The sequence below is a fragment of the Metopolophium dirhodum genome, chromosome 7, assembly GCF_019925205.1.
Source record: "Metopolophium dirhodum isolate CAU chromosome 7, ASM1992520v1, whole genome shotgun sequence".
Lineage (NCBI taxonomy): Eukaryota > Metazoa > Arthropoda > Insecta > Hemiptera > Aphididae > Metopolophium > Metopolophium dirhodum.
The window spans coordinates 1,704,042-1,723,600 of record NC_083566.1 but is presented as its reverse complement, the minus strand read 5'-3'; the positions used below and the strand labels follow the sequence as shown (position 1 = coordinate 1,723,600).

At 27.2% G+C, this 19,559-nt stretch overlaps 1 protein-coding gene and 1 pseudogene across 2 annotated transcripts; one reads left to right on the top strand and one right to left on the bottom strand.

Moving 5' to 3' along the window:
- Positions 1-2,375: 2,375 nt before the first annotated feature.
- LOC132948727 (surfeit locus protein 6 homolog) lies at positions 2,376-4,412 on the top strand (annotated as a pseudogene).
- LOC132948726 (autophagy protein 5) lies at positions 4,248-7,516 on the bottom strand. Of its 2 annotated transcripts, XM_061019353.1 has the most exons (6): positions 7,126-7,515; positions 5,975-6,060; positions 5,085-5,210; positions 4,903-5,027; positions 4,647-4,847; positions 4,248-4,583 (listed from the first exon to the last, which is right to left on the bottom strand). In XM_061019353.1, exons 1-6 carry the CDS (start codon positions 7,279-7,281, stop codon positions 4,477-4,479), a joined length of 801 nt encoding a protein of 266 aa, XP_060875336.1. In that variant the 5' UTR covers positions 7,282-7,515; the 3' UTR covers positions 4,248-4,476. The 2 variants fall into 2 exon arrangements, with proteins under 2 accessions (XP_060875336.1, XP_060875335.1); XM_061019352.1 differs by having other exon boundaries at positions 4,248-4,847; positions 7,126-7,516.
- Positions 7,517-19,559: the final 12,043 nt, after the last annotated feature.

Sequence of the window (19,559 nt, the reverse complement as noted above, 5' to 3'; positions counted from 1 at the left end):
ACACTCCCCATCATGAGTAATGTGTAGAATAAATTATAAACATAAAATGTACGAGCATTTTTACTGCTCCAAAAGATGATTAATGATGACACATCATTGTAAAGTAAATCCATCAATCAATCATCGCTCACCTTAGAATTCATTTATTTTTGTTTCAAACACATTTTTTTCACGGATTGTGACTAGATAATACGATAGAATTACCCGATTACGACACCCTCGCAATTAAGACACTTTGGACAACAGCACCCTGACACGAGTGCCACCCATAAATACGACATAGTAAGTAATAATTAGGGTTAGGATGTTGATATATTAGCATGGTTTTTTGGGCTACGTACTGCTTGAAATTAATTCAACGACACTACGAAGAGAATATTAAAAACCGGGAAAGTGGGTGTCGCTCTGCTGTACAGTACATTACAAGTGGGTCACTGTTATGGGTGGTGTTAAATTTTAATTCAATTACATAATATCATTGTATAAGAAAAACGATTCTGAGCGATTATTCAGCCTATGATATTACTAAGTATATTTGATGATATTATTGTGAATAAAGTAATTTATACATAACCAATTTACGTGGAACCTTGTTTTAAATTTTCAATCCTTAGCTATAAAAGTTGAACATTTTATAACATTTTTAACTACAAAATAATTATTAAATTTTAATTTTTGTCAAAATTTGAACTTTAAATGCTTATAAAAAAAAATTGTGCCTATGTATTTTTAATATTTTTCAACTGCTATTAGAACGATATATCAGGAGCCTTGTATTAAATTTTCCCGCTTTTTGGCCCAACAAATAACATTTTATTGGTTTTTATAGAAAAAAAACCTAAAAAAATAAAAATTTGAAATGGTCCGTAAAAAGCCCAAAAAGTGTCAAATAATTTTCAAAATTGTATGGTGTAAAGAAAATGCTAATACAAACATTCAGTGATATTTTCAAGTATCTACAGACATACGTTTTTTAATTACAACAAAACAAGAACATCGTTACATGAGAAATCAAGTGAATATCAAATGTTGTAAAAATATGAATTTTAAACGCTCATAAAAATTTTATTTGATTTGCTGGTACATTTTTTTTTGATAAAGGTAGACAAACTTATGAGGAAACATGTATTATATTTTCAAATCTTAGATTTAAAAAGGAAAATTTTTATAAATTCTCAATTCAAAATAATTTGCCAATTGTTGTAATTTTCCGTATTTTGTCAATGTTTGAACTTTAAATGCTTATAAATAAAAACTCAGACTAAGGATTTTTAATATTTTTCAAATATCATTGTAACAATATATAGTAGGAGCGTTGTATTAAATTTTCAAGCTTTTTTACCAAACAAATAAAGTTTTATTGACATTCATAGAAAAAAAACTTATAAAATTGGAAACAGAAAATGTTTCTAAACAATTCAAAACAAATCAAAATATTTTGAAAATGTTTTCGTGTATAGAAAATGCAAATATAAACGACCAGTGAAAATTTCATATATAGAGTTACACCTAAAACCAAAATCGATTTTGTAAAAATTCCTTTTTTCCCTTAATTTTTATGTTGTTTTTCCCGTAGTTTTTGAAAACTATAGTGAATTTTAAATTTAGACCTCCTCAATGCACCAACAATATTCACTTTCCCGTCGAACAAGATACTGAAGTTGAAAATTGAAGCATTATTTCAACTGCTTATCGTGTACACAGACACACAAAAAAAAAAAACCCATTGTATAATCAATTCATTCATCGTTCCACTCAGAATCTAAAATTGGAAACCGAAAATATCTGTAAGCCCTTCAAAACAAATCAAAATACTTTAAAAACTGTATCGTGTATAGAAAAAGCTAATATTCAGTGAAAGTGTCATGGTGCTTGTCTTAGAATTACTCCAAAAACAGCATAAACTAGATCCACTTTCCCATCGAACAAGATACTGTTGAAGAAAATTGAAGCAGCGTCACTGCCCAAAACTGACAGACAAATAATTTAAAAACCACACATCGTTCTATAAATCAATACATTCATCGCTCCGCTCAGAATCTAAAAAAAAATAAGTGCATATTTTTAAAACATATTTCAATATTTGTATTTTATAAGCGCATAAGTGCATGTAGATTTAGTACTTTTGAATGCTGCAAATTAAATTCCGACTTTCCAAGCCTTAGGGCCTAGACTAATAAGTAATAACTAATGAGTTATGAATATTAACGCGAATTAATAATTAATAAAGTATATTAGTATTATACAATCCTTAAATTCATAAAATAATGTTTGAAATCAGTAATTGACTGCGTGAGTTGGTAAATCGAACACACTGTCTGTGCACTGCACAAAAATACAGTTGTCGACAGTGGTGATAAAAACAAATGATAAGGGAATACAGACCATTGAAAAAATGTGTTTTGAAATAACAAAGTTTAACAATTACTGACAACTGTATTAAACTTTAAAATTTAAGACGAAAATAAAAAACTAATAATGTTGTCGTTAAACCAAGACGACGTGAAGAGCCTTTTCAATAAAGAATTCGATTTCGTTAGCGCCGTCCTAAATCAAGTGAAACTACCGGAGCGCGTAGAAGACTCGGGTAAATTATTTCATAAACATGTGCATCTTCGTGTCGAAAAAATATTACTGTACTTACATACAAAATAAATACGAAAAATTGTATTAGTATCAAGTATTTAGTGATATTAGTAAAATCCGCATTTTCATCTTGAGTTGTTGACATAATTACAATTTATATTTTGTAAATGCGATGTGACATAATAATATGAGCTAATTAAACCAATTCAATAGTTGACATGCCGTCCATCCTAAGCTTGAGTGCCCTTTTTGTAAACTTTGTAAATCATTTATAATAATATAGTAATTTATTCCTATGTATACATTTTCAGATTCAGAAGAAAGCGATAGTAATAAAAAAGTCAGAAGTAAGCTTTAATTTGTTTTATTTTATATATATATATATATATATATAATTTAAGTATGTTTTTGACTGAATGATTTTGTTTAGAGCCAATACTTGCAAGTGATGAAATAAACAGAGCACAAAGTTTAGACGAACTGCATACAAGACTTGCTGCAATAAGAGGTAAGGAATACAAACGCATATTTTTAGAGTCAAAACTTCATTTGTTATATTATTATTTTATGAAAAAAAGTATTTCACCTTTGAAATGTTTTAGTCAAAAATCATAATGTATTAATTTGACTTAAAATGAAAGATAGTACAGTATATTTTGTGTGATCTTTCTAGCCACTAGCAGTTTTAAATGTGCGACCCAAATAATATAATATTTTGTTTTTTTCAATAGTGTTGTCTACATAGACATAATTTTAGTTACTTATAATAATAATAACATACTGATATAAAAGTACTGTAGCACTAAATCATGCATTTCCAATTAAAATATGGATATTTTTAAATGGTTTTTTGTTGTGAAGCATTATTTACAGCTGGTACCAAAATTTTATTTACTTTTAACATTTTAAATAACTACCATGGTGCTCCTTCAAAAGTAGAAATGTTGTTTGTTAGGGTTATACATTTATAATGGTAAATATTTAGTAATAGCCGTCAGTGGCAGGTATTATAACTTAAGTTTTGACCAATATTACCGTAATGTAATGAGTTAAATTCAATTATTTTGTTATATTACTAGTGAATAATTTTATGAATCAAGTATCATAATATGTATTATATTTAAATATAAACTTTTTTTTTTCACTTTTATTTAGAAAAGAAATATACTTACAGAGGAAAAATAATCAAAAATAAACTTCAAAATAAGATTAAAAGAAAAAAAAAGATACATGAAAAAATAAAGGGTGAAAAAAAAACCAAATGACAGTGTTGAAAAAACAAACGAAAAGCCTCCTAAAGTAAATGGTACTAAAATCAAGACTAAATTAGTATTCAATCGGATAAATTTCTTAGGAGAAGAAACTGAAATAGCTCCACCTCCAACTAGTACAAATGCAAAGGTGGCTTTAGACGAAATTAAAACAAAGCAACAAATGTATAATGAACTAGAACAATCTGGTGAAACTGATAAAGCCAAAAAGTTGAAAGAACGTGATGCTTGGAATAATGTCTTGGCCAAAGCTGAAGGGGTAAAAGTTAAAGACAATGTGGAATTATTAAAAAAGACCATTGCCAGAAAAGAAAGACAGAAAAATGTAAGTAAAACAAAATGGGAAGAAAGAACAAATACTCTGGAGAAGGCCAAGAAAGAAAAGCAAGATAAACGTACAAATAATTTATTGAAAAAGAAACAAGAAAAAAAGGATAAAACAAAAAAGAAAGCTATCAAAAAAGGCCGGTTTGTGCCAGGTATAAATTAGTAAAAAAAATTATGTATGTAAAAAAATTGGTGATCTTATTAGAAATTATAAAATTATCAATATTATTTCATATTTTTTTGTTTCAACACAATAATATGTGATATATTATATTAATTGTTCATATATATATTAGATAACAACTAAATGTAAAAAATTATCAAGGTAACTCATGTGTTCACTCATCCATTGAACTGGTGTTTCATGAGGTATGCATATGCCATGAGTAAAAACTTTAGCTGAAAACAAATAATATTTTTTCAATATTAAAACAAACTTTTCAATTCTATAGACAAACTTACGATTATCTACTGATGGATAATTCAGTTTCATCAGTTCTCCCAAAGTCATAGGATTTCCATCATCTGAAACTGGCTTAACTAGTGTTTGTGTCATAACTGATGATCTTGATCGATAAAAATGTACTGGTATGTGCTTAAAATAACTGCCTTCAGATGGTTCCATAAGTTTTTTATTCTCTGACCAAAACTGATCGAATTTATCTAAGATGTAATATTTAATTATTTTACAAAATATAATATATTAAAAATAATTTACCATTAAGTAGTCCAGTCCATAATTGATTGTGTTGATGTCGCTGCATAGTAGAAAATACTTGACTTCTGTGTTTAAGCATATCAGCTTCTTTCATTGATGACATAAAATTAGATTCTATAGATTCTCTATAAAAAAAATGTTATTAATAATTTGTAGGATACATTTAACATTAATTATTTTACCGGCATGAGCATCGCAATAGTTGATCTTCAGGAAAATTATCAAAATGAACAGTTATTTTCCATGGTAGATCAACTTGTTTATCATCGCTTGTAAATAGATCATAAAGAACACCAATAGGATTATTCCTATATAAATTAAAAACTATTTAATAAAATATTTTTGCTATTGGTTTTAATAACAATTATTAAATTAAAACTAAATGCTACAAAAATGTATACTTCTAATTATTAGTGTGATTGATTCATCATAATATCAATTATCAACTGTAGAAAATAAATATATTATTTGCATCAGGTCAATACACTGATGGACACGAGAAAAAGAAGATTTAGGGTAGGTAACTACTAACTACTAGTTGACATAAATCTTTTTTAGATAAAACAATTCTTGATTAAACAACAGGTTGATCCTCGATGGTCTGTATGATGTCATTCAACTATCCAATCACCACTAATTCAACCATAGTCCATAATAATAATAAAAGATAAAACAATTAGGTATAATAATAAAAGTAAATGAGTTATTTTAAACTGCAGAGACAATAATTTGAATCTTAAAAATTTTTATCAAAAGTTATTAGTCATTAGATTTTACCATAATATTTTGCAACAATTACATTTTTATAATAACCCTATAATAGGGGGACACACCCAGATGCTCTAGCTCTGTACCTGGATAAATAACAGTTGAGAATATTTGTAGTACCTAAATGCTACATGGCTACATATATTATTGTTAAATTACATGTGAAAACAGAAGATAAATATATATTTTAGTTATGAATTATGATATATTAATGTTTTGAATCTTGATGATAGTGAAACATAATCATAATTTGTAAGCAAATTGAAATATTTCTATTTTTATTAGTATAAACACAATAACTTACCATTTTAATGGAATATTCTTAAATTCTAACCACATTTCCATCTCTTGTTTTTCAGGATCCACATGCTTCACAAAATGTTTTTTTGCCTTAGGAAATAGAATTCAGATTTCAATAAATTTCAAAATTATTTAAGCTAATAACATACATGTATGATATAATAAGCAAATAGCTTAATTGCATTATACCCGTCTTACACAAGGATAGTATTTCAAAATAATGCTAAGTGAGTATCTCTAACTTCATTTTAACAGAATTAGCTTTGTTATTTAGCTAGCTAGCTATTCAAGAGACTAAAAAGATATTGTCTCCAGCCAAGATATTTAATAGTATAGGGTTCTATATTTTAAGCAAGTAGCTTCCTCACCACCGAACTGGCTTGAAATTCCTAGCATCATGTAAGCCGCTCTAACTTGTGACAAACAATAACAACCAGAAAAACTATTTTCCTATCCTATATTAAATATTAGGCCAGTACTGACCGGGTTTAAGTAAATTTTACAGAAACCTAAATTTATGTCTAGCTTGTTTGTAACTGTAAAATACTTATTTGAATGTACTTAAAATAGTAATGATAAAACAGAGATAGTGAGCAAATTTACCTCATCTTTTTATACAAATTAATTAAAAATCAGTTAAGATTTTGTATAGAAATAGTCAAAATATTGTATAAAAAGTGTGTTTTAAAACTACATGGAAGAATCACAAAATAATCTATTTTATGTATAACCTTTGTAAATCAATTAATATAATTATTAACATTTAACTAGGTATAATGATAATTACTAATTATTACACTACAGCACCACAATTCATGGCCATCACAGTAAAAGATAAAGCACACATCATTGAATGACTACCATTGTCCATGACCAGGGTCAGATTGGTTAGGCGAGCTACCGAGAAAATCTTGGTGGGCCACCTAAAGTTTGGGCCAGTCGTGTGAATGTTAATAAATTCATGTTTAAAATACGATTGGCCACCTATAAGCTCGTTATAATTATAGACGTAATTTGGGCCACTGAATATGTAAATGGGGCCGCTTAGAAGTGAAAATCTCGACGGGCCGATACATACCAATCCGGCCCTGTCCATGACCTCGTTACTTGGTACCTACAAAATATAAATTATATTCATATTGTTCGAAAACTTACTTTATCACAGACCAATGGAAAGTAACTCATTCTAGGTACCATCAAGTAAAATGGCTCTGGATTTTGTATACCATGAATTTCTTGTTCGTCTAATTGAAAGCATACAGCTAACTTCCCATTCCATAAATAGTGAAGAATTTCCGTATCGTTTGCCATTGGAAACGAAACGGTTTTAATGAACCATTCAACAAAAATATTAATTATGACGTCTTCTATTCCGCAGAGCTAATATCAGTAATAAATATTAGTAGTTAGTAACTATTCATACATTTTGTAATTGTCTAGAAATAGTGACTACTCTAGTACTCTTCTATAGTACTATTATAATATTCATCGAGACCACAGAATATCAGTTTAGTACGAGACGTTGAGTCCAGGTACATTATCAGTTATCACAATACCACTTATCAGCGCGTTATGTATACCTTACCACTCTTATCATTTTTCGGACAACTGCTGGTGGCTGTCTACAGCAGCTTATCATCCTCAAGATTTAAGCACGATTTAAGATATTATATCTAAATCTATACCTAAATCGTGGATTTAAGAAACAAGACGTGCGGGGTGCGAATAGTAAATACCTACTGGCTACTTGCACAGAACAATACTATCATTAATACTATAGTTAATACCATGACAATTGACAAATTAAATTTAATTAATTGTCATCATTAATACAATAGTTGATTATCAACGCAGTCTACCCACAATTTCTATCCACAATGGCATTATAAAATATTGAGATCAATTTTAAGCTATTTTGTAAGCCGCGCTCACCTACATTATAGCCAATAGGTACAATGCCTACAAATTGCAATGTACCTACATAAATAATGTATTGATATTATGCAATAATTTTGGAAAAACTTAGTTCAACCTATTCAATATAATAGTAATAGTATAAACTATAAACAATAATATAAATATATAACAGTGATTCACCAATAGCATGCTCGACTCGGCCGTAGTTATTAAAATCTGATTTTTAGAATAGGAATTGAAAAATAGAAATGCGTACACAAAGACCATTTTTTTAAATTCTTGCATTTGTTTTGTTCTACTAAAAGAGTGCTGTGCACAGGGGCAAATAGCGTTTGTGATTTGAAGGGGTCTGTACTATAATATAATATTAAAAAAGCTTAAAAAAAATGTAGTAAGTATATTTGCGAGGGCATAGCCCCTAAATCCCCTCCCCATTTTCTACCTTATGGTGCTGTAGAGATACAAACTTCTGTTTTCACATGCGAGAATCCCCTTTTTTTGTTGTAAATTATTTGTGGCTGATTTTTTTGAAACTTTTATGTACCTATCTAATTCAAAATTAGAACGAGTAGTTTCAGATGAAGTGCTCGAATAAATATATGTGCAGGGTGAAGTATTCTCGACCCCATTTTCCTTTTAATAATATACATTTTTTCAAATTCAGATTTTTAGAATTGTTAAGTACCTATACATAAACGTAGGTCCATATGTTTTAAAATTCCTGATATTTTTTGTACCTATTATACCTATATACTAGGTACTTATCAGCAGTGTTCTGTGGCGATACAAACTTCTATATTTCAAGTGAACACCCCGGCTCTTTTTTACTAAATTATATTATTTAACAAATGATTTTCTTGAAAATGTAAGGCATCTAGGTTTAAAAAAAATATAAATAACTATATAGGTAGGTATATACCTAATATTAGATGTAGTAATATTATTATACTTATACAGTTTTTATAAATTGTTTGTATATTGATAGCTGATCAATATTATAGTCAATTTTTTTTTCATTATATAAATATATAATTTACTAACTTTTGCGCTATACACACGTATTAGTTATATAAAAACAGTTATTTTAGATTTAGAGCGCCTTGATACCCTGATTATAATGTATTAATTTGCAATGATGATGTGTGTTTTTAATTTTAGATTCTGAGCGATGAATATAATATTGATATTACAATGATAGCTGGTATAATATGTGTTTTTTTAAATTTCATTTTGTGTCTGCCATGGTCATCGCCGTTTGGGGCAGTAAAACTTCTTCAATTTTTTTCAACAGTATCTTGTTCAATGGGAAACTGAATCTAGTTGGTGCTTGGGGAGGTCAAAAACAAAAAAAAATTAAGGCGAAAACCGGGAATTATTACCTACGTTAAATCGGTCTTCGACAAATCAATTTTGGTTTTTGGTGTAACTCTAAAACAAATGACCGTAGATACATGTAATTTTCTCTGGTTGTTTATATATTAGAATTTTCTATACACGATAAAATTTTCAAAATATTTGGATTTGTTTTAAACTGTTTACGGACAATTTTAGTTACAAATTTTTTTAGTTTATTTTCTAGAATGTCAATAAAATTTTATGATAATTTTTTGAAAGTAAAACACGTTAGACCATTTTCCCTAACTAGTATATTATAGCTACTAGCTTACAGATGTAATGTTGATACACTAAACTCAGAAGTCAGAATTAAAAATCATCAAAAATCAATAAAATAATTTGAAATTAAATATAATGGTAAAAAAAAAAATTATTCTTCAATTGTATGCATTTCTAATGCAAAAATTAAATGGCATTTTCTGAATTATATAAGATTATAAGCTCTATATTATAGTATTTCAATATTAGTATTCTATATTAGTATTTTCTATACACCATAACATTTTGACTTATTTTGAGCGGTCTACGGACATTTTCAGTTCCCATTTTTTTTTAGTTTTTTTTTCTATAAATATCAATAAAATTATATTTTTTGGTTAAAAAGCTTGAAAATTTAATAGAAGGCGCCTACTATATTGTTACAATGATATTTAAAAAATAAAAAAATCCTTAGTCAAAGTTTTTATTTAAAAGCATTTATAGAGTTCAAATCTTTACAAAATACGGAAAAATCACGAAAACTATTTTGAGTTGAGAATACATAAAAATTTTTCTTTTTAAATCTAGGATTTGAAAATGTAATACATGATTCCTCATTAGTTTGTCTACCATTATCAAAAAAAAATGTCTACAAGCAAATTAAATTATTATGAGCGTTTGAAATTCATATTTTTACAACATTTGATATTCACTTGATTTCTCATTTATAACGATGATGTTCTTGTTTTGTTGTTATTAAAAAACGTATGTCTGTAGTTACTTGAAAATATTACTAAATTTTTATATTTTTATTTTCTATATACACCATATAATTTAGAAAATATTTTGACAATTTTTGAGCTGTTACGGATGTTGTCAGTTTTCAAATTTTTAGTTTTTTTTTCTAAAAATATCAATAAAATTTTATTTGTTGGGTAAAAGAGCGTGAAAATTTAATGCAAGGCTCCTGATATATTGTTACAATAGCAGTTGCAAAATATTAAAAATACATAGGCAACATTTTTTCAGGTTAGGTTTATCTAACCTATCATAGGCTAACTGACCGTTTTCGCTCAGATTCGTTTTTCTTATATACAATGTCACAATGATATTATATCATTGAATAAAATTTAACACCATCCATTACGGTGACCCACTTGTAGCCTACTGTACAGCAGATCGACATCCATTTACTCACCTTTTTTTATAAGCATTTAAAGTTCGAATTTTGACAAAATGTATCAAATTTAAAATTTATTAATTATTTTGTAGTTGTAAATTTATAAAATGTTCAACTTTTATAGCTAAGGATTGAAAATTTAAAACAAGGCTCCACGTAAATAGGTTATAATATATAAATTACTTTATTCACAATAATATCATCAAATATAATATCATAGGCTGACTGACCGTTTTCGCTCAGAATCGTTTTTCTTATACAATGATATTATATCATTGAATTCAAATTTAACAACATCCATTAAAGTGACCCACTTATAACCTACTGTACAGCTGAGCGACATCCACTTACCCACCTTTTTTAAATTATACTCGATAGAAACTTTTACACTTTAAATTTGAAAATTTAATTCAAGGTTCCTTATAAGTTTCATTAATGTATATTCAAAAATATTAAAAATACATATGATGCACGGTTACTTTTCATAATATGCTTTATTAAAGTTATTTTTTTTAAAAATACATCAAAATATCGAAGATTTTTAAACTATTTTTCTGCAGTTAGAAATGTATAATACATTTTCCGCATATAGCTAACATTGGACATTCTAATTGAAGAATCCCCGCAAATAATCCTAACTTATACACACAAAAAAAAGTTTACCGAAAAGTAACATTCAATTTTTATGAAGGTTTAATTTTAAATTTCAACGATATTGGATTTTCATCGGTAAATTAACAAATTTCTGATATTTTGTTATAATTAAAAAACCAACAATCCTAAATACTTGAAATTTTTGCAAAATATTAAAATTTCTATTTTTCAAACATGGTAAAATTTTAACTTTTTTTGAGCTATTTATAGCAATGAAAATTTCTTTAAATTTTGCAAATTATTTTTTAGTTAAAAATGTATAAAAGATTTGATTTTATGCTAAGATTAAAAATTGTAATTGAAGGTTCGCGACAAGTTTTACTATCTGTATCAAAAAGAAAAAATCTCAGAATTGTACAATCATTGGTTTCTTACGATATTTTAATTTTGAAGCGAGTTATATCAGTATTTAAAATATTAATATTTGAAAATGCTCACTTTATAGTAATAAATAATCATCATATAGGCTGACTGACCGTCTTCAATCAGAATCGTTTTTCTTGTATACAATGACATTATATTATTGAATTCAAATTTATACATAGGTATTGGTACTTTTGGGAGGTAAAAATAGAAAGTTACAATAATTTCTAGAAAGCGTAGAGAAAAACAAAAGAAAAGTGATAATTTTTACGAAAACCGATTTTTGAAGAAATCAATTTTATATTTTTGAGGTAGGTAACTCAAAAATTAATCACCGTAGACCATTGAAATTTTCACCAAATATTTATATTAGAATTTCAAATAAATTGTAACATTTTCATAATATTTTGATTTTTTTTGCCTTTTGGTATAGTTAAAACCTTGAGAAATTTAATACAAGTTTCCTTATATAAGATTTATAAATGTAAGTTCAAAAAAATTAGAAATACATATAGGCACGATTTTTTTATTTGCATTTGAAGTTCAAATTTTGACAAAATTCAACAAAATATCGGCATTTTTTCAGTTAGAAATTCATAAATGCTTTACTTTTCAAAGCTAACATTATAATTTTGAAAGAAGACTCCTCCCAAATTTATCTACCTTAATCAAAAAAAAAAGTTTACCGAAAAGCAACATTATTTTTTTATGAATGTTTGAATTTAAATTATTATACGATATTGGATTTTCATAGGTAAATTAAAGAATTTTTATCAATTAATTTTTGATATTTTGTTGTAACATAAAACGAATGAATCTAGATATTTGCATTATATTTGCATATAATTTTTAGCAAATGTTAAAACAACCATTATCCATTTATGGTAATATTTTCAAACAATTTTGAAACTTTTTCAGCTATTAATAGCCATGGGAAATTTTTAAATGTTGTAAATTATTATTTAGTTGGAAATTTATGAGAGTTTTTCTTTTTATAACTAAGATTAAAAATTTGAATAGAAGATTTTGCATAAGTTTTCCTACCTATAACAAACAAAAAAAGGTGGATAAGTGGATGTCGCTCTGCTGTACAGTAGGTTACAAGTGGGTCACTGTAATTGATGGTGTTAAATTTGAATACAATGATAAAATGCGAAAACGGTCATAGTCAGCCTATGATGTTACCAAGTATATTTGATGATATTATTGTGAATAAAGTAATTTATATATAACCTATTTACGGGGAGCCTTGTTTTAAATTTTCAATCCTTAGCCATAAAATTTATAAATTTATAAATTTTTAACCACAAAATAATTAATAAATTATAAATTTGATAAATGTTGTCAAAATTTGAACTTTAAATGCTTATAAAAAAAAATTGTGCCTATGTATTTTTAATATTTTTCATCTGCTATTAGAACGATATATCAGGAGCCTTATATTAAATTTTCACGCTTTTTTACCCAACAAATAAAAATTTATTAATATTTATAGAAAAAAAAAACTAAAAAAATTGAAAACTGACAATGTCCGTAAACAGCTTAAAAAGAGTCAAAATATTTTCAACATTTTATGGTGTGTAGAAAATGCTAATATAAACATTCAGTGAAATTTTCAAGTATCCACAGTCATTCGTTTTTTAATTATAAGAAAATAAGAAAATTGTTACATGAGAAATCGAGTGAATATCAAATGTTGTAAAAATATAAATTTCAGACGCTCATAAAAATTTAATTTAAGTTTCTTGTAGACATTTTTTTTTTGATAAGGGTAGACAAACTTATGAGTAATCTTATGTTACATTTTCAAATCTTAGATTTAAAAAGAAAAATTTTTATGAATTCTCAACTCAAAATAATTTGCTATAATTTTCGTGATTTTTCCGTATTTTGTCAAAATTTGAACTTTAAATGCTTATAAATAAAAACTGTGACTAAGGATTTTTAAATTTTTTCATCTGCCTTTGAAAGAATAACCTAGGAGGCTTCTATTAAATTTTCAAGCTTTTTTACTCAACAGATAAAATTTTATTGATATTTATTGAAAAAAAAACTAAAAAAATTGAAAACTGACAATGTCCGTAAACAGCTCAAAAAGAGTCAAAATATTTGGAAAATTTTATGGTGTATAGAAAATGCTTATATAAACATTCAGTCAAAATTTCATGTCCCTACGGTCATTTGTTTTAGAGTTACACCAAAAACCAAAATCGATTTTCTCGAAAACAGATTTTGTGTAAAAATTCCCGTTTTTCCTTAATTTTTCTTTTGTTTTTCACGTCGCTTGTGAAAACTACTGGGAAATTTTTACTTTTGACCCCCCAAAGTACCAACTAGATTCACTTTCCTATCAGAAAAGTTACTGTTGAAGAAAATCCAAGCACTTTTACTGTCCTAAAAGGTGATGACAGACACAAAAATAAAAAAAATAAAAAAAAAAACACACATCATTGTAAAATCAATACATTCATCGCTTCGCTCAGAATCTAAAAAGTGTACTTAAACGGGAAATTATTTTTTATAGATATTTGATATTCAGCAGTAAATTATTGATCGATTTTTGATACTTTGTAGTATTTCCAAAACGAACAACCGTAGTTATTTTCGTACTCACGAAATGTTCACCAAGATTTATATCAGTATTTTACATAAATGGTAAAATTTTCAAACTATTTCGACGCATTTTGAGCCGATGATAATTGTTTCAAATTGTGTAAACTATTTTTCAGTTAGAAATTCATAAAAGTTTTTCTTTTCATAGCTAAGATAAGAAATTTTAATAAAAGGTTCCCAACAAAATTGTCTTCTTATAACAAAATATTTAAGTTTAGCGTTCAGTATAATAATATTTTTCTATGAGCGTTTGAATATATAATTTTTTTTATATCGTATATTTTCGTAGTAATATTTATTGAATTCATCAAGACCTTAAATTATTTCCTTAGCTGGCTGGTTTGAAAACACATCAAGTTTCATGACTTTTATTATTTATTATAACTCACTAAAATTGTGCACCTAATGCTTATTAAAAATCCTGGGGTATATATTCACCACAGTAGCCATACGTGTTCGGCGCCACTGAGCTAGGCCTAGGCCCACGCACTGTCTCCGCTCAGAATCTTTTTTCGTATCCAATGATATATTGATTTATCATTGAATTCAAATATAACACATTCAAAATTACAGTGACATACTCGACAACTACTGTACAGCAGAGCGGTATACCCACTTGTCCACCTTTTTTTAGTTTTTTTTCTATAATTGACAATAACATTTTATTTGTTTGGTCAAAAACCGTGAAAGTTAAATACAATAGGCTCCTGCAGATATATATATATATCAGTATAATATACTGTTCCACAATATCAGTTTAAAAATATTAAAAATACATAGGCACGATTTTTTTTATAAGACTTTAAATTTCAAATTTTGATTGCAGAATTAAAAATGATTTTGTATAGTTACAAGTGTATAAAATGTTCAACTTGTATATAATAAGCTATATCTTCATATATAAGGATTGAAAATGTAAAACAAGGTACCACATAAGTATAGGTTATTCAGTAACCAAAAAATCTCAGTTTTTTTATAGCTATTAATTATTATTATATGTCTGGCCCAGGGACCTCCTTAACATTTTAAAAAATTAAAAAAATTAAATTTAAATATTTAAAAAACCGCTTAAAATTATGAAGTAGGGTCATTGGACCCTTCTTCTATCACGCCGTCCAGTCCTGTATACTTGTACCCTCCCCCTCATATTACCTATTGTATACATTTATTATAGATTGTATATATTCTTGTTTTCTAATAAAAAAAATAAAAAAAAAAAGGTATTTATGTTTAATTTTGAACGAAATTACATATTATAAATAACCAAGGATAACGATATTAGTTATTTTTTTGTAATTGTATAATATCAATTCAACTTGCCGGCAACTGTATTAATATTAAGCAATAATAATGTAAAAATAATATAAAATATCCTAGACTGACAAACCGTCTCCACTCTGCAGAATCGTTTTTCGTATACATGATATTGGGCGTATATTATTGAATTCAAATTTAATACCATCCATTACAGTGAACCACTTATTATTGTAACCTACTGTACAGCAGAGCGACACATACTTACCCGCTTTTTGTGTTATTTAACATATATATTGTGTATTGCAATTAAAGTATATTATTTGATATTGTAGTATAATATAGTGTGACATTGGGTATTGGTCGGTAATCGCGGTACCTATGTTATCTAAACAAAATGAATATCATTGGATATAGTTTCCACATACAATAATAACGATAGAAAATGGTTGAAATATTTTTTTTATAGATACTAAATAATAATAAAAAAAAAAATCCATTTACAATTCTGTATTCTGCATGTATACATAGTAAAGTACAATATATAGCTTATTTTCTATTTTTTAGGGGGCTTTAACTTCAAAAAAATTATTTCCTAAGCAGTGGTGTATTTAGGTATTTATGTCATGAGGGGGGAATTGATTTTATCCAGTAGCCCCGCTTTTAAAGCTATAATAGAGGCCTATATTAAGTTATAACTCCTATTATTATAGGACTCATAATATTACATATTATGTAATTAAAAGTATTTATACTTATGCACACCTATATCTATATAAAATACGGAAACGGATGTTTACTTATAAGTTATAACTATCTATATCTAAATAACAAACATTAATATTGTAAATATTGAGCAAAAAAAAAATTAAGTTCTTTAGTAAATTGAGGTAAAAAAAAATATAATAAAAAGTGCGTTTGTTCCAAAAGTCACCTGAGGTTTTGGGTGACTATTATTGGAACATCAGTTTTTTCAAATGGAGATTGCATTTAATCATTTTCGGAAGGTCATTTTTAACGCTAAAATTCTTTAAGAAGTCATTACCTTTTAGAACAGTAAAAATGCTTAGATTTTCTTCAACAGTATCTTTTTAGATAGGAGAGTGAATCTAGTTGGTACCTTTGGAGGGTCAAAAGTAAAAATTCCCCAGTAATTTTCAAATGTGCCGTAGAAACAAAAGAATAATTAAGGAAAAACAGGAATTTGTACGCAAATCTGTTCTTGAGTTTTGGTTTTTGGTGCAACTGTAAAACAAATGACCTACTATAATTTTAGTAAGTAGGTACTAGTATTTTCTACACACCATAATATTTTCAAAATATTTTGACTTATTTTGAGCTGCATTTTACGGACATTTTTTATTTCTATTTTTTTTAGTTTTTTTTTTCTATGAATATCAATAAAATTTTATTTGTTGGTTAAAAAAGCTTAAAAATTTAATAGAAGGCTCCTACTATATTGTCACAGTGGTGTATTTGAAAAATAATAAAAATCCTTATAGTCACAGTTTTTATTTATAAGCATTTAAAGTTCAAATATTAACAAAATATGGAAAAATCACGAAAATTAGCAAATTATTATGAGTTGAGAAATTCATAAAATGTTTTCTATTTAAATCTAAGATTTAAAATTGTAATACAAGATTCCTCATAAGTTTTTCTACCTTTATCAAAAAAAAATGTCTACAAGCAAATCAAATTAAATTTTTATGAGCGTTTGAAATTCATATTTTTACAACATCTTTGATATTCACTTGATTTCTCATGTAACGATTTTCTTATTTTATTGTAATTAAAAAACGAATGACTGTAGATACTTGAAAATTTCACTGAATGTTTATATTAGCATTTTCTATACGCCATACAATTTTGAAAATATTTTGACCTGTTTTGAGCTGTTGACGGACAAATTAAATTGCAATTTTTATAGTTTTTTTTTCTATTATCAATAAAATCTTATTTGTTGGGTAAAAATGCTTGAAAATTTAATACAAGTCTCCCGATATATATTGTTACAATATCTGTTGAAAAATATTAAAAACACATAGGCACAGTTTTTTTTTTTGAGCATTTAAAGTTCGATTTTGAACAAAATGTAACAAATTTAAAATTTAACAATTTTTTTGTAGTTAAAAATGTATAAAATATTCAACTTTTATAGTTATAACTTATAAGGATTGAAAATTTAAAACATGGTTTCACGTAAATAGGTTATATATAAATTACTTTATTCACAATAATATATATCATCAAATATACTTAGTAATATCATAGGCTGACTGCAGATCTTCTTCGCTCGCAGAATCGTATTTCTTATATACAATGATAATTTTATTGTATCATTGAATTCAAATTTAACACCATCCATTATTATAGTTACCAACTTGTAACCTACTGTACAGCAGAGCGAGATCCACTTGCCCACTTTTTTACCTATTGCATTAAGTATTTACCTATCACATATATATTGTATATATACATATGTAATTTATATAATTTATCAACACTCATAATATATATTTATTTATCGTATTTATCATATACATATAAATATTAACAATAGTAATGAAGTAACAACTAATAAAATATAGGTATATATTACATACACAACTGTCACAACTATAGATAAAAAAAAATAGGAATAAACCAAAATTGTTAGAATATATTATATATATTTAGTTAATATATAGTTAATAGTTCAACTATATTATATATAGTCTATAGTTATACATGGTAACTTATAATGAGGATTGAAATGGTTTTAGTCGTTTTAGATTTGGATTTCTAAGTTTGAGAGCCATACGCACAGGCCCGAATTTTGGGGGTTGCCTAAAATATTGTTGGTTCCTCTCTTAACAAGACATGTACATATACATATATAGACATAATGTTTATATTTATTATTTGTACTTTTGTGGTCAATATATATATAACACAATATTATTTTAATTCAATTACATTATGTCGGGGGTGCCCAGGCACACCAGGCACCTCCCGCGCGAACGCTTATGTTGTGATCCAGTTGATTGCTTTTGATAATTTGGAGATTTTTCATGCCCTCGTTGAAAGATCGCTTCATAGTATATAGACATTCTTCTTCAAAACCTGCAAGGACCAGGCAACTATAAGCACCTATATCGGGACCAAGCTTTAGTGGGCAAACAGTTTAGTCCCCGCATACGGCGGTGCCACAAGAAAAAAAAGGCATTCCTCTTCAGTCTTTACTATTTATTTATATATATATTTATGCATATACAATAGGTTTGGTTGTACATAATATACAATATACGATCATATACCTATTTATGTATGTGTATATTGCGTGCATAAAATTCATAATTGAGTACGATTAGTATGGGGTATGACAATGACTGTATGAGTACCTATACTATAGGTATACCTACGACATGTTATATGGTTATAGGTATATATATTTTATAGTATATATATATACCTTAAACCTAATCTATATATAGCTATATTACCTTAAATATATATATATATATAACTATATAAGCGTGATGTACATACATATAGTAATTATATTATATAATGTACCTATAATTTATACGTATATATTAAATTCAAAAACACAATGAATGACATTGTGTGCGTGTCGGTTGGTTTGGTGCTCGGTGGGTGGGTTCCTAAAAACTTTTTCCACCTCCCGTGCGTGCATTGGATGAGTCCCGCGGTCTACGACGCAGTATGCACACCGCGGCGAACCGTATTTCTCCCGTTATTGCGCACGTAAACATATACACCGACCACCGGACGTGCGTGTATACAGGGCGCTTGGTGAAACACACGTTATATTCAAAAATACGCCTTATAGAGACGTTGGATAATTTAATTTTAGCACTTATAGGTATATATTATATGTCATTATGTAGTTATGTGACTTACAAATTGCACGTAACTACATAAGTATACTGGCCTGCGGTGGCTGCTGTATGGCCACACGTATATTTTCTTATAGAATCTATAGCCCTATAGGTATACTATCTATTATACA

What these genes read in the sequence shown, in the direction of transcription:
- LOC132948726 (XM_061019352.1), bottom strand. Translation starts at nt 7,281, where the DNA reads ATGGCAAACGATACGGAAATTCTTCACTATTTATGGAATGGGAAGTTA. An exon ending in TTCCATTGGTCTGTGATAAA is followed by an intron (nt 6,061 to 7,125) that starts GTAAGTTTTCGA and finishes CTATTTCCTAAG; the next exon opens with GCAAAAAAACATTTTGTGAA. An exon ending in ATGGACTGGACTACTTAATG is followed by an intron (nt 4,848 to 4,902) that starts GTAAATTATTTT and finishes ATTACATCTTAG; the next exon opens with ATAAATTCGATCAGTTTTGG.